The sequence below is a fragment of the Vipera berus genome, assembly GCF_964194415.1.
Source record: "Vipera berus genome assembly, chromosome: 8".
Lineage (NCBI taxonomy): Eukaryota > Metazoa > Chordata > Lepidosauria > Squamata > Viperidae > Vipera > Vipera berus.
This window is the reverse complement of record NC_138211.1, coordinates 13,595,060-13,611,722: the sequence shown is the minus strand read 5'-3', so window position 1 is coordinate 13,611,722 and position 16,663 is coordinate 13,595,060. Positions and strand designations below refer to the sequence as shown.

At 42.5% G+C, this 16,663-nt stretch overlaps 1 protein-coding gene across 2 annotated transcripts in view; it reads left to right on the top strand.

The window, feature by feature from the left end:
- The window catches only part of LOC308671470 (G protein-coupled receptor kinase 5-like), a 68,284-nt gene that overhangs the window by 36,395 nt on the left and 15,226 nt on the right, over positions 1 to 16,663 (top strand). The window contains exons 2-4 of one of the 2 annotated variants that reach the window (XM_081333675.1): positions 5,537 to 5,632; positions 7,352 to 7,464; positions 16,006 to 16,083. In XM_081333675.1, coding sequence (XP_081189801.1) covers positions 5,537 to 5,632; positions 7,352 to 7,464; positions 16,006 to 16,083 — 287 coding nt within the window. The remainder of the gene's footprint in view (positions 1 to 5,536; positions 5,633 to 7,351; positions 7,465 to 16,005; positions 16,084 to 16,663) is intronic. The other variant, XM_081333676.1, reaches the window with a different exon arrangement.

Sequence of the window (16,663 nt, the reverse complement as noted above, 5' to 3'; positions counted from 1 at the left end):
GGCCTCAGTTTGCCTAACATTGTTTAAAACCCCTTCCGTTCCCAAAATAAAGGTGAATATTATTTTCATTTGGTTCTCATCATCACTGGTCAGTCTCGTGTTCTTATTTTTAAGTACTATAAAATATATTATCTCGTTTACAACAAAAATATCCCAATAGATTCTGTAAGCACCAAGTTTCAAGTTGTTTTTCTGTGAAAAAGTAGAAATCTAACAACCGTTTGAACGCCCATGAAGATGCATTAAGAGTGATGAAATATGTTCCAAACAAATAAAAGGACACATCTAATAGTTTCAACGATTACTTGTCGACCAAGGCATGGTCTATTATTGAATTTGCCATCTAGCAGAGCAGATGGAAGGGAATTATTACAGGACTTAAAACATGCTGTCCAATGTTGAGGCAGAGCCGAGGTTTTAATATGACTGGATGTACAAAAGGTTTGGTATCCATGTGTGACAGTCTAAAGGGGGGCCTGCTAGTTTGATTTGTGGTTGTGTACCTATGATGTATTTTATAAAGAACTCTCTAATTTTCACAAGAGAAGGAAGGGACTAGCAATTAATAACATTATTTTCACTACCTAGAAAAACTTTGGGAATTTTTTGCTATTGTATTCTTGCAATGCAGCCGAGCAAACAGTGTTTTGAAATTAACTCAGGGTGTTTGAATTCCACTGGATAAAATTACATAAAGTCAAGCTAATTTCCTTTGCAAGTGGAGGAACAGCAGCAATTAGATTTGAAGTCACGATAATAGAGTAAATAGCAAACTGTTGGCTCGGCTTTCTCACACATTGACTGATAAGGTTTATAATCAACTCCAATCCATAAAGGAAAGGTTCCACCTGCAGTTGCCAAAAATGTTGGATGCAAAACTATTCCAAAATGTGCTGTCTTAGTGCAATGTTTATCATGACAGAAGGCAACATTACTAAACGCACAAGGAACGATCAGATCATTTGCCTTTAATTAATTTGATACTTGAAATTTGGGCACTTGGCAGCTGGCATATATTTATGACCGTTGCCCTGTCCTGGGGTCAGGTGATCACCAGTTATAACCTTCCCAGCCAGCTTCCAAACAGGCAAAGTCAATGGGGGAAGCCAGATTCACTTAATGGCTACAGGGTTTCGCTTATCAACTCTGGCAAAAGGTCATAACATGAGACACAAGTCACTTAACAACTGCCTCGCTTAGCAACAGAAATTTGGGGCCCAGCCATGGCTGTTCATTGAGGACTGTCTGCATGATGTATGTGACTGTTTCCTGAGAAGGAGAAAGCGGTGGTTTCATGCTATGGGCGGACTGTCGTTCTGGGGAATTTCCTAAACTTAAGGCGTCTGCATTGTCCAAGCAAGAGCATTGTCTTGGACAAGACGGGAGTCTCCCCATGGCAGTTGATGAGATAAGGAAGCTTGTTGGCCATTAATGGGTGAGACCAGAGGATGGACGCATTGTCCGTGGTGGAAGTGGGAACCACCTTTAGTCTTCAGCTCCAAGAATCAGCTCTGAAAGTGAAGTTCTTCAGCTCTTGGGATTGGTCCAGCAAGGTTACTGAAGGGACATCCTTTATGAAAGGGAAAAGATTAATTACAAGAGCAGGCATGGAGCAGCCCCTCCTGGAGCCTAGAAAACCCTGAGAAAAAGTTTGGAAGGTAGTTCCTGAAGCAGCTGTCGTTAGAAGAACAAGCCCTTAAGTGGTTTCTGTTTCCTTCCTCTCTTATTTATTTCATTTGTGTCCTTTTGTCTATGAGTCTCATGGTAGCATACGTGGTTTCCTGTTCCCTTTTTGTCATCATAACTGTAGCAGAAGGTAGGTGAGGCTGAGAGAGATAAAGGATGAGTCCTAGTGTACCGTGCAAGTTGCATGAGAACAGGGCTGTTTCACTTTCAACCATTTGCGTCGGTTCACCCATTGTGCTAGGTCACGATATGATTTGTTTGGTGTGGGTTTAGCAGACGGTTGGCAACCAATGGCCCTCCAGATGTCAGTGAAGTACTCCAGCTCTTCCTTCTAAAGCTGCTGGGGATTGCAGTCACCATCTGCAAGGACACAGATGATGTGTGTGTTGATTGTGTTGTGGAAAGCCAGCCACTGTAGTCTGAAAAGTATGGTTGATGGTATAGTGGGATCTGCGGACTCATTCAGGGTGATTTACTCAACAGACCATCATTTATGAATATGTGAGGATCCGGCCATGCTCTTCTTGCCTCGAACTAAGGCATATTTAGGCAAGGAAAGTCTACCAATATTTCTCTCCCAATTTTTATCTGATCTGATCTTATTGAAGGCTAACAGCATATTAGATGATTAGATGATGATCAGCATTTTGATCCCTGAAGTTGCTTTGAAATATAAGAAGCAGAAAAGAAAAAAAAAAAGATCTCACCAAAGAATCCAGTGGGAGCTGGGTAATGAGGTCTTCAGATCCAACCCCCTGCTTAGGCAGGAAGCTGATGAAGATTCTTGATTGTCCTCTTACTTGTGGATCAGAATTACTCAGTTTAGCAACCTTAGCCATTGCCTCAGCCACCAGGACAATATAGAGGGAATCTTCCTTGTAAAATATCAGAGTACTTTCCTAACTGCATTAGTGAGACTAAAAGCACCCTTCTTCAATTTGTAAAGCAGCTGCATTCTTTGCAAACAATTAAACGTTTCAAAGGATTTTATTGGTTGTCTATGTAAAGGTTTACAGGAATTGTTGCTTTGTTTTTGCCAGCAGTCCAAAAAGACGTTATCTGTGCATGGACTTGCACTTACGGACAATCAGAGAAGCCTTGTTGAGCCTTCCTAAAAATATGGCTACTTGAATATTTTGGGGTAGATTGTTTCACTCATGCCAACACTCACTGCAAGCACACTTTTCAAATGCCTTACATAGTCCTAGTTATTATAAGTAGATCAAGATAATATGTATGAAATGCTTGGAACATCTAAACTCTTCCTCCTTGTGTTCGTTATTTGGAGTTAACTTGATACTCCTTGAAGGAGTATCTGAGGGACCAAGCTTGTTTTAACTGCTCTTCCAAGTGGAACCGTGTCTGTGCAATGGGAAATGTCATCTCATGTAGAATCTGTCAAGACAACCTATACAGCGAGATACAATCTTCTATTTCTGTATTGTGCAGAGTGCTGCTTAGCTATCCACAATAGGCTGGAAGTCTGCTGATACAGAAGGACAAAAATATAAAAGCTTTAACTTGTTACAGAAGTGGACAGGAATGTTGACAAGCAGCGTAGAGACAAGCAAGAGGTGAAGAGTAGGTTATATTAGCAAGCCATAGGTTCAAGATGGACCCCTGGGGTTTTCTTCTCACAAATCATCTAATGACTATTTGGTGCCTTCTAAGTATGTTGGAGCCTTAAGGGACGCGGTGGCTCAAAGAGACGTGGTGGCTCAGTGGGTTAGGACGCTGAGCTCGTCGATCAGAAGGTCGGCAGTTTGGCGGGTCGAGTCCTGAGTGCCACGTAACAGAGTGAGCGCCTGTTACTCGTCCCAGCTTCTGCCAACCTAGCAGTTCGAAAGTACGTAAAAATGCAAGTAAAAAAATAGGGACCACTACGGTGGGAAGGTAACAGCGTTCCATGCGCCTTTGGCGTCTAGTCATGCCAGCCACATGACCACGGAGACGTCCTCGGACAAGCGCTGGCTCTTCGGCTTTGAAACGGAGATGAGCACTGGACCCTAGAGTCGGAAACGACTAGCACGCATGTGCAGGGGAACCTTTACCTTTACTTAAGTATGTTGGAGCCATCTACAAGGAGGATACCAACTGGGGAAGGCTGGTCCAGTATTTTCTGATCCCTGGGAGTCTGACCAAGAATGCTGGACCGTGAAGACCTTGATCTCATCCAGTAAAGCACTTATGTTCTCATTCAAGCACTCGGAACCATAAGTGCACTCCTGTTTCCATGGTGAAGCAGCCTCTGGAGGTGGAACAATAGCTCGACTATATAGTTCATCACTTTTGAGATCATGTGTGAAAGCCCTAATAAGCAGGCATATACATAGAATGAAGGCTACTGCTAAGCTTGTAAGCCGCTCTGAGTCTTCGGAGAAGGGCGGGATATAAATGAAATTAAAAAAAAATCATAAGCCTGACTCGGGCATTATTTTAAACCAAGGAGAAATAATATATTGAAAAGCCGTGGGAATTAACACATCACCTCTGCTTGAAATTGCCATTTATCCCATTCCAGGAAGGTCTAAAGCAGGGGTGTCAAACTCAATTTCATTGAGGGCCGCATCAGCATTGTGGTTGCCCTCAGGGGGCCAGGTGGGCGTGGCCTGAGTGGGCGTGGCCTACTGAGTGGGCGTGGCTAAAGTGTGTATGGCCTACTGGGTGGGCGTGGCCAGCTCTACATCATTCGTATCAAGGGTGCCTATGGGGGCCTGGGCAGGAGTGGGACAGATCTGAGGGTCTCTGGCAGAAGGAGGGTCTCAGGGCCAAGGCAGTGGGGGCCGTTCCCTCACTGTTTCCAGGATGGCTTTGCAGGCCGCATGAAACCACTTCGCGGGCCGGATCTGGCCCCCAGGCCTTGTGTTTGACGTGTCTGGTCTAAAGGGAAACTCTTCCCCTCATTGGTAAGCAGGTTGCCTCTCTTTCCGTACCTTCCCATAATGCTTTCCGTGATTCAGGTAGTTGCACGTACTTGATGCCTGTTGCCCTCCAAATCTCATTTGTGCAAATTTCCATGGCTAAAGGAATTCTGGGAATTGAAGTCCACCCGTCTTAAAGCTGCCAAGGTGGAGAAACACTGTATTAGCCTATTCAGCTAGAAAAAAAATCTGGGAAGAGAACACAGACTGCCTACCCCTCGTTTGAAAGTAGACCTACAAAGAGCTATAAATTGCAGAGAGCTGGGTGTTTCTACAAACCACCTTCATGCCAATTAAAAAAAAAAGCCTGGCAGATGCCAAGTCCTGTTTAGTCTGTCCAGGCCACCTTGTATCTGTCAGTAAAAATACTTTAAAGGAGCTTGTGGTTATTGCACCTTTCAAACAGATTTGTTGAAATGTGTCAGATAATGTAAATTGCTTTTCTGAATTCTCTGGGTTGTTGTTTGACACTCGCAACCAGTCTTTGCTTTGCATTTAATCATCGACTTGCGGTTTTTTGAAGGTTTTCTTCCATTGAGGAAGACGTTTTTGTTTTGTTTTAACTTCACCCTTAAGTTATTTTTGTGCAACAATTTTCCTTTGGGTTTAATTGATCCACGGGAATACAAGGGAGGCTGCAAATTCCAAAGCATCATGATAAGAAATAATCTTTGATCGGATTGTGACTAGGTTAAATAATAGCACTCTACTTAGCAAAAATCACACCAAGATGTTCTTCTCATTTATGATGGATAGGATTGACTGCTATGGTTGGTATTATGCTGCCCTGTATGAATCAAAGGGAACCAACATCATCCTGGCCATCCTGAAAGGAAGATAAGACAGAGTCAGAAAATCAACCCATTATAAGTCATTGTATTATTCACGTTCATCATTCTCTCCTCCTCTCTCCTCTCTCTGATTTGCAGGAGGTGGAGGGAAACGGAAAGGAAGGAGCAAGAAATGGAGAGAGATCCTCAAGTTCCCCCACATCAGCCAATGCGATGAGCTCCGGAAAGGGTTGGGTAAGTGCAGCATGAGACAGAACCAGTCATCTCTTGGCGATGGACATAGCTTCCCTTGCCTCATCGAAGTAGGATTTCATGTATCATCAGTTCCCAATGCAAAGCCAAATGGGTTGTTGAACATCCGGATGTAGATTGACCTATAAATGACCCCACGCAAAAAGGTGCCAGGCTTTTGAATTTGGGATAACGGAGAACTACTGGGCTAAAGTCGTTGTGACTTAATGACTGAAGGGGGGGAGAGGTCTTCCCACTCCTAACGCAACACATAACTGCTGTACTATGCTGATCATCGGAGGGAAGTTGGAAATGACTTCCATCATGCTTACTGTGTGATTTTTATGCATCGAATCATCTTCAATTCATCTCTTTCCAAGAACTTGTGTGAGCTTTTTTTTTTTTAAGTGAATCAACTTAAAGAGTAATTTAATATCCTTGGTGGTTGTGCAGCCTGATCTCTGACTTTAAATAAGCTTTTTGTTCTCCCAGGTCCTTGCAGACTATTAAAGATTCTTGTGTCTGCCCCCATCTTCTCATACTTCAGTTTGTTCCCAGAAGGAGCATGCTGAGATGCAAATGAGAACATGTTCCTACTGCTTGAAAGTATGTCTACAAGAGAGTCTAAGGCAGGGGTAGGCAACTTTGGCTCTTTTATGACTCGTGGACCAACTCCCAGAATTCCTGAGCCAGCCATGCTGGCTCAGGAATTCTGGGAGCTGAAGTCCACAAGTCATAAAAGAGCCAAGGTTGCCTACCCCTGGAAGGGAAAGTTTGTGAAATGGGGAAATGCGAAGGAGTTGGGCAAAGGCAGATGGGCAGGACATGATTGTGATAACCAGATGTGGAAGGCACCATGAGCACCTAAGTGAAAAAAAGAACTGGCCTTCTCAGTACCTGAAAAGCAAGTTGTGAGAATCCAGGTTTTATTTTTCAGGACTTTGAAATGTCCTGAAAAATGTCCTCTTTGTTTGATGCGATTGCTTGAAGGATTTGTGTCCCGGGATCAGCTAAATCATCATCCCATAGCTGAACAGTTTTGTAGCTAAACAGACAAACTATGATTTAGAATTTCTTTCCTACTTCCATATGCTCAGAATTCAGGTGTGTAATGATAATCTCCAGCAGCAGCATCTGTATTCACACATCACACTAAAAAATAATGTGGCTTGTTTGTTATGCGCTTATAGAATGAGTCCAGCCACTGTCATTTTGAATTCATAATTAATGGGTTAGAATTATTGCTTATTTTAATAACCAATGTTAAGCACCCTGTGGTTTAAAACAGTCCTTGAATAAGCACACACCGTGGACTTCAAACTCATAACGAGACTTGGTTTCATTGTTTGAGAGACATTCAGATAATTCTGGCTTCGGAGCAAAGCAAATCCAAATCCAAATCTCATGAACTATGATCTGATCTGAAATCTAAAAATAGTCCTCTTCTTTGGGGAATTGTGTGCATCTTTAGCTACAATTATTTACAACCATGCTGGCTGGGAAATTCTGGCAGATGAAGTCCACAAGTCTTAAAGTTGCAAAGTAGACACACACACACACACACACACACACACACACACACACACACACACACACGGCTTTAAAAGATGCTGTTCCAATTTGCTGCATTTGAAGTAAGAAGGTCACCCTTTTCTAGCCCCATGGCTCAAAACTGTCTACTTGCAAGAGACAATAATTCCTTCTCCATGCCTTCCTTTGTAGAACGAGATTACAGCAGTTTGTGTGACAAGCAACCAATCGGCCGACTGCTTTTTCGACAGTTTTGTGAGACCCGGCTGGAACTCCTACGGTGTATCCACTTCCTGGATGCTGTGGTAAGGCAAACACAGTTTCTAAAGTGTATCTGGCTCTGCTCAGCCAGTCCTTAAGGGACAAGGAGATCCCTTTTGGCAACTCCTATTTAAAGTATCCCCAAACTTTGGAAGGCAATAGATTGATGATGAAATGTCATAGCTCAGCAGGAAAGTTGATGGAATCCTTGGTTACTTCAAGTCTGGAAGAGTGACAGGAAAGGATCCTTGACACCAAATGCCATATTGAGCTAGGTGGACCTGTTGTTTAATTCAATAAATAATAACTTCATTTGCTTTCCTCCTCCAATCAGGAATGGTTTAGCTGGATGCAAAATACCTGCCTTACATGCAGTTGGTTGTGGGCTTGATCCTAGGGGTCCCAACTGAACACAAGTGGGATTTAGTGGCATGTGTGAGGACAAAGGTCCTTTGCCAAGCACTCTGGAGAGTTTGCCTCAGCTTGATCCTTCATCCTTTGTAACCAGTTGGAAGTTGGAGAATCCATCATGGGTGTTTCTCATGATAAAATGGCTGTCACCTAAGAAGCTGCTCATGTCCAGGCCTGCATAAGTCAGTGTGGCTGTTTATCACCAGGCAAAATGATGAAATAATATTTTTTAAAAAAGCTTAGTAAGAAGGCTGGGATGGAACTGAGGTGCCAAAACATGTATTGGCACTCCCACAAGACTTCAAAGTATCTGTTTGCCAGAAGCCATGGCAGTGACACTCAGAAAACACCCACAGCACAAGCACATACATATCAAGGCAAACCACACAGTCTATACTCTGGCATACCTATAAAAATATTCTACAACCTCCTTTATTCTTAAAACTTTCACTTACTACCCCAAGCTTATGTCTGAAGCCTATGGTCTTATATTTGAGGAACTTCAAAAAGAACCAAAAACCTTTCATCTCTGCCCGTCATAGAGAGGAGTTGGTCTCTTATGGGGGGCTTGGAATTTCCCATCCATCTTCTCCCAACTAGTTAGCAAAGATTGGAGGCAAGTTAGTAACGTTTGTGACTTTATTCACACGGCTGCTTTAATAACCACTCTTTGGGAAATCCCTTCCTAGATAGGGATATGCATTTCTAACTTTTTAGTTCCAAAGTAAGCTTTGGAACTTGAAAGAGGAAGTCATTCTTTTGAGATATTCTGCTCACCAAAATTCTGACGGCGACATTTTTATTTTCTGTCTTTTACGAACCTTCTTCCTGTCAGTACTGCCTTCTTGATTTTCTTGTAGAGGGAAGACAACTTAAAAAAATAAAATAAAAGAGGGGGACGGTGGGGGAAAAAATAATAATCCCAAATTCTTGCAGAGTGACCTCTGGGAGAAGATCAGAAAGGCGGGTGTGTTTCTCAACCCACTCTAAAGTCAACGGTGCAAAAATGCCATTGGGATGACGTGTAATTTAAAAGTCAGTGCTTCATCTGAAATACTATCCTAGTGTTTTTGTGGGTTGCAACCCCCACTCCTGCCTTTCTTTTGAAAATTTTGCTAAGCCTGAAAGCATCTTAACCTCAAGCAGAACAAATCATAGCTTAGGGTTTCTTCAATGCATTTTCCTCTCCAAGTTCCTTCTTCCATCTCTCCTGAACTAAAGCAAATTTACAATCAGAAATTGATCTGTTTTTGCTCCTGGGCCAAGGAAGCCTTTTCAGATGCTTTTGAAGAAGGAACACCAACCTCATAAAACACTCTTGTGTTTCTCATTACCAAACTGTTTATGCAATTCAACCTTGTTCTCTCTCCCTCTCTTTTCCTCTCAATGGAAGGGAGTTTGTTGAACCTTTTTCTTATTTTCATAAGCTTGTTGGATGTGAGTGACAGGAATGCCGATCTGGTCAGCTGGCTGCAAAATGGGAAACACATGCTTGGAAACCAATCCTCTCTGTAAGCTTTGGACCCTTTCAGCCAACAAAAGGCTGAGTGATAAAAAGTCATTGTTTATTTAAATTTGGTTCAGGAACTTGACCGGGCCCGGGGATCTTTTCTCAAGGAAATTAAAACTGATGAGCATCAAATGCTTTAAGAGGCATGTTGAAGGATCCGGAAGGATTTACGCTTTTTATTTTTCAGAGTTCAGCACCCTGTTTTTCCCATTTTTGTTTCCCGGTTAATAGAAATGGATACAGCTACAATCCCAAGAAATCCATGTGTGTGTGTGTGTGTGTGTGTGTGTGTGTGTGTGTGTGTGTGTGTTTAATCAAACTTTATAGCATGAAAAGCTACCAGAATAGCTTATATAATAGCAAAAGTTGGAAAACTCTCAGTATTGTGGTCTAAAAAACCCTCCATACAGAGCTGGAAAAATAGACAAAAAAGGCAGGGGAAAATTAAGAACATTCAGGTATCAAGTGTTAAAATGCTATGGTTGCTATAATGAAATTGGGCTGCTTTTAGAGGTCCTACAGTAGGTGACACCTTTATCTCCAAACTCAACAATCTGGTTGTTTTATCATGCCAAAAGAACAACCTTAATATTGTTCACAGTAGGTAGAGATTTTTCTTTGGCCCTTAGATTTCTTTCGGCGCCTTTGAATCGGAGTTGATTCCTGATGACTACCTGGACACGCCCATGTAGTTTTCTTGGCCTGATTTCAGAAGTGGTTTGCCATTTGTCTTCTTCCTTGAGTGGAAAGCGAGTGACTGGCCTAAGCTCACTCAGCTGGCTTCATGCCTAAGACATGAGTAGGTAACAGTTCCTTGGTTTCTAGCCTGGTGCTTTAACCACTACACCAAACTAACTTTTTCAGCGGTCTAACTAGGACTAAAATTACGGTCTCAGAAAACCTTTGCTGCACAGCACAGGGCTTTTCAACCTTTTCACCCATTGTACCACTTTTAGGATATGGCAACATCCGAGTACCACCAGTCGCCTAGCAAGGTGTCAAAAACTTGATGACCAAAAAAAAAAAAAAGGAAAAAAGTGATGAAGTACAGGTTTACAACAGTTTGCTTAGAGACTGTTTGAAGTTACAATGGCACTGAAAGAAGTGCCCCCCAAGCCACAGACAAGCAAGACACCTGCCTGCCCGCCCAGTGGCGCTCTTCCTCCTGTCCAAGGTTTTTATTGTTGTGAGCATTTCTGTTGAAGATTGGCAGCGGGGGTGGGGTGGGGGGTGTTTGGTTTTTATTCCACCTGTCTGTTGGGTGGTTGCAGCAGGTTTTGGTCACTTCACATGAAGTGGGACACTGTGACTGTCATAAATATGAAGCATCTGAATGTAAATCACAAGACCCTGGAGATGCTGCAATATTCCAGCTGACCGGTGCTTCTTCTGGGCTCAGCAGAAGCGCCAGGATCAGCGCCGAGCTCCAGCTGCAGCCTGGCGCTGATCCTGATGCTTCCGCTGAGCCCTGACAGCCCTGCAGCTCCAGCCATCTCTCACTCAGGCTTGTGCGGTGCTGCCACCGGTTCAGCTCATTCCCCTTCCCCGCTACCACTTTTCTAGGATGGTTGCGTACCACCTGCCAGGTGCCAATATACCACAGGTGGTACCCATACCACTGGTTGAAAAGTCATGGTATAGCACTCTGCAATCAGCTTTACCATTTCTTACTGGCATTTTCAGTAGCTAGAAGTGCAGAATAGGATTATTCAATTTGCTTTGCTGGAGTTTTTTTCAACAAACAATAGCGAATCGTCTGATGTTTATTAGTGCAAGGCAAAATGTCTATGGAAATTTTCAGTCATCCAGGTCATAACTGTCTCAAAGGTGTTTTTTTCTTAAGTGCAAGGTTAGATTCTTATCCAATAGTGAACAATCTGAATAAGACCAAAATATCTTCAGACTGATTTATTATAATAGTTGAGTATTGCAGAAATGGTTTTACTGGGTTTAGAATTGCTTCAGAAAAAAGCCTTCCAGCTGTAACGTGCTTCTTTTTTTCATATGCCCATCTCACATCTGGAAATTGCTGTCTGGGCTCACCCATTGTCATGGTTTCTTGAATAAGCCACAACTGGTTGAATTTACATATATTGCAGATCCATAGATCATGGTCTAAATACATTATTTTTAGGCTCATATAGCATGATAATCTCAAACCAAACAAATCACACTTTATTAACTCACTATGTTTATAAAGAACAGTGCTAGTTCTGAAGTCGGTGGTGGATTTAACAGGATGCCATCTTAGATGTCTTAACATCCCACAACACAAAGACTTGTCATGTTACCAGAGATTGCCATGTTTATTTTGACATCTGCCATTGTGTTTTTGCATTTAACCCATAATGCACTGGACCTACAAGGTTGAACCCATTGCAGTTAGGAAAATAAAACTGGCTGAATAGCTACGTGCTGCAGCTAGAAGAAGAATTTTACACGTATCATCAGCAATGGAGGCTCCGGTCTGTATCCAGACACACCTGTAATAGGATGCCAGAGGCATTGTTTATAGCTTGCACAGAAATCATTGGTGCTCCTTCTTTTATGGTCTTCCTGAAGGCAGTTTCAGTATGTTCTTAGTTAATAAATTTTCTGCCATAATAGGGTGTTTTATCTTTTCATCAGATTTTAGCTTTTATCTGCTGCTGTTTCCAATTCCTTTCTTTTATGATGATGGAACGTTATTTTATATCAGAAGTGTGCCATTGCTCTTTTAATTTGTGCACTGCTTTGTTTGCCCTTGGGGCAGGGGAGCAGGTTAAAAATAATTAATTTGATGGGTGGGCTGATCCATCCATCTCCTTGTACTTCCTGCTGTTTTGTTTTGTTTTGTTGGATGTGTTCATTCACTGGTCAGGCTTCATCCATCATCAAGTTACCTTGCCGTAGGCATACAAGTTCCCAATCCTGTGGCAGGTTTGGGGGTCTTCTGGCAAATCATTATCCCATGATTAATTTGTGACTCAACAGCGCAGGGTGTTTAACCCATACAGTCTTGCGCTTTTTCCATTCTTCTCCCTTCCTCAAAGTCTCCCCAGACCCAAGTTTCTTCTCCTGCTTCTCCAAGCAACTGAGAGACTGGTACAGTAGCAATACGGAGGAGCATTCATCAAGCACCCATGCAACTGGTGGTCATCCAGCTGCTTCTCTAGGGAATTGTTGTACAGGCTTTCCCATTTGTTTCTCATGACCAAGGCCCAGCAGCCTGTCCAGCAACAAAAACACAGATGTCACTTGAGCCTTGAGAGTAGCAATGACCTGCAAGTCATCCCAGTGACATGGACCTTCTAATTTGGATCTTCCTGTTTTTAAGAACGTTGGAGGGACCTTAGAGCAATTTATGAAAGGCAGAGGGGGGAAAAACATCACCTGTATCCACCTGCTTTGATTGGCCACTTGAGGTCCACCTCCCTTCTCTTGCATTTGAAAGCGTTTTCATACTTGACTTTATCGCCAGGGTCGGCTGAAATGGCTGGCCAATTTACCTGCCTCTCCCCCCTCCCCCCACTATTGGGATGAGATGAGGAGTCTTGTTTCTCTTTGGTTGCTTAGCAGCAAACCCTGTTCCAAAACAATGGGGAGGGAATTTGTGGGTCAGAATTTTTAATAGCAGCAATGTGTGCTCTTCTCCACTGTCAGGCAAACAGCTTGTGGTCCTGTGGAAATAAGCCAGGAAAAGGAGGGAAGGGACACTAGAGAGACCAAAAGAATGTGGGGGAGGGAGGAGGGGCTAAAGGGAATCACAGACAGGGACTTTAAGCTTGAATCCAGAAGCAGAGTTGAACGCAGGACCACACTTTTGGCTTCGGGTTTCAGATCCAGGAGTTCCCTTTAGAAGTACACACTGGGAGATGCAAAAATCCTTGCTTAGTTCTTGGTAGTGTTGACTACGAAGCATTTCTTCATTCATACAGTAGCATCGGTGCACAGATTATAATACTTGACCATTCTATTATGAGAATCTCAAGTTCCTTATTTTCCCCCACATTTTAATAATGATGATGATGATGATGATGATGATGATGAAAAAGAACTGGGAAAAATTACAAAATACCGTGACCTGGCCATCAAAACTGTGTGATTATGGATGAAACCTGTAACTGTGATACCCATTGTCATTGGGCACTGAGAACTATGTCCGAAAACTTCGCAAAATACATCAAGAAATTGTAGCTTCCTGCAATAACTCCAGCAAAGCTACAAAAAACTGTGCTACTCGGAACATCTTACATTTTAAGGAGATACCTGGTTGATACCTAGGATGCTGGCAGCAACCCGTGTCAACCATTAGTGCCAGTCAATTTGAGTGTTCAGTTGACTGAGTTTCATGTTTTATGAATAAAAGTTTAATAATAATAATAATAATAATAATAATAATAATAATAATAATAATAATAATAATAATAATAATAATGATGAAGTTGGAAGGAACCTTGGATGTCATCCAGTCCAACCCCCTGCTCAGGCAGGAAACCCTATACCATTTCAGACAAATGGCTGTCCAGTCTCTTCTTAAAAACTTCCAGTGTTGAAGCATTCACCGCTTCTGGAGGCAGGTTGTTCCGCTGGTTAATTGTTCCGACTGTCAGGAAGTTTCTCCTTAGTTCTAGGTTGCTTCTCTCCTCGGTTAGTTTCCATCTGTTGCTTCTTGTCCTGCCTTCAGGCCCCTTGGAGAATAGCTTGAATCCCACAATCCAGCCTAACCAAACATGGTCACTTTGCCAACTCTGTTGAGTGGGATGTGAGCCTGCCAGGATGTCCACAGGTCCTGCTCATTCTTCAGTCTTGTCCTGGATCAGCTCTGAGCTAGATGAGGACGTTTTATCTTGAAATTCCCAGACATTTGCAATATGACTATTTCAGATTCAGGCTAAGGAAATGGTAAAAGGTCCATTCTTGAGGCCATGCTTGGTCTTGGAGGATGTTGGGTATTCATTCCTTACCATCTTCAGATGCCTTGGATGCTTAAGGACCTAACCCATCTTTGCTGAGCTTGAAAAACTAAGCAGGATGAGATCTGGTTAGTATTTGGATGGAAGAGATCATGAAGTCTTAAGATCATAGGCTAGACTTGGTAGTCAGTAGAACATCCTAGTAGAAGTTTGATCCAACTACTTTGCATTTTTGTCTTTTCTGTTTATTTTAGACCAAGCCGCATCCTCCCCCTGAGACTCTAGCACAAATAAGTATGGAAAATTGGTGACGGTCAAGTCACTGATTTATATTTACTTGTATTTATACAAGTAAACCAATTTAGCAACATCCGCATGCGTTTCATCACAGTTGTCATTGTGAACCAGTCGACAAAATGTGTTCCATCCATAGTCCCAGGCATCTTGTTGATTAGTGAGCTATAAACATCCCCTTTCCCCCAGGAAAAATCTCTAGTATTTATGCTTTCCCATCTGTTATTTGCTCATACCCTGAAGTCAAGCGGGGCTGTGAAAATCTCATCTGGCATCTGGTGCACAATATCCCCAAAGTTGCTTATAGCCTTGATATAGGACAACCTGTGCCAAAAGAGAGCTGTTTTCAGTCCTTTGTGTCATCCCCACGTACATGCACTTAGGTCAACATATTAAGGAAAAAGACACTGAAACAGTGTGATACTAGAGAAAAAGCAAACCTAGAACTATTTTTCACTATTGGGGGAAAAAAATGCTTGCCGTTTAACCCATTCCAGGAAGCATACAAAATACACCTATTTGTAAAGATGCCAAAAATTATATATACATTTTTCTCCTGTTCCATATATAAATATAACGATCCATACTTGCATTTGATAAAATGAGAATATTGGTCAATTGTCCATCTGACTCTGAAAATTGCTGCTGAGAGTAGATGTTGACCCACCCAGAAGTCTGAGAAATAGGCTGATTCTCACCACCTTCTAAGCCCCTTGAATAAGCCATACTTCAGTTGGCACAGTCAGTATAAAGCAGCCTTAAATTCTCAACAGTAACTTGTGTCGTGTTTTGTTCTTTACTAGTTCTCTAAGCAGTTAGTACTTGATGAGTTCTGCTTTTGCTCAGAGAAAAAGGAGAGGTGCTGGCTTCTTCTCAAGTTAATCAAGAAACAGTCCATTTCCTTTGTCTGCAAGAGCCTTGCAACGAGAGGGCAAGGGGAAGAAATAGAGAAGCCCATTCACATAGCTGATGCAATAATACACATCTGTGGGTGTGGAATTTCTTGACGACTTTGGCTGGCCAACAAGCCGGTTATTAAACACAAAACAGGGGGGAAAAAAACATTGCTCCAGAACTGCACCTGAAACATCACTATTGCAACTCAGGAAATGTGGCAATTCTGGAAACAAGCAAGGAGGAAAGGCATCAGTGTTTCATTTGTAACGCACAACCTTTTATATCAGGATAGAGGTCACTCCAGGATCTTCTCTGTGAAGAGCCATTTGACCTTTTAAAAATGAAAGGAGAAAGCTGAAAGACCTCAAGGACCGAGTGGGTGATCTAGCTTTGAGCCATGTGGTTTGTGAGCCAGCAAAGAATGAGGAGAAACATACAGGCTTAACAAAACAAAAACCTGATGGAACCAAGAAGTGCTCCCCTAGATGTGTAGGATAGATGTCCTCTTTTGACCTCCAGGATAATGTCCCTTTCAGGTGGAGCTTCTGTTCTGGTGACCCTCTTTTCTTCTTTCCCAGGCAGAATATGAGCTTTCTCCAGATGAGAAGCGCAAGGAAATGGGAAAAGAGATCATTCGGCAGTTTTTCAACAAGGAGGTCGGTATATCATCTTCAGAAAACGAAGGCGAAGGTTGATAAGGTCCTTGTGACAAGGTGGTTTCGAATTCCAGAAGTGTAGCTAACAAATGCTAGAATCTGTAGGAACTTACGTTTCCTTTCTCTGGGCTTGCCCCCTTTTTCTTCTTCCAGCCGGTTTAGATAAAAGTGCCAGGATCATTTCAAAGGATGCGATCCTGGCTTTTAGAGTATCCCTGATTTTAAGAGTCCAAACACTGAATAATCCTGAAGAACCTTCCCCAGTTAGTTGGCTAAATTCTACCTGCCCTTCTTCTAGCAAACGGAAGATGACTAACTGGGGAAGACTGCTCTACGAACTGAGAGCAGAGACTGCAGAAGCATTTAGGAAGTGTTTATTTTACCGCAAAGAGGAGTCAAAGTAGGGAGCGAAGGGCAGAGAAGAATAAGAATTGAAATATGCTGACAGAAGAGAATATTTGTAACTCAGGGTTCAACTGTAGAGCCCTTCGTGTTTTCTGAGCTTGGTGGTCTTCTTGCAGACATTCCATTACTAAACTAAGGAGCGTGATGGCTCATGTGGTTGACCCAAGGGCTCCCA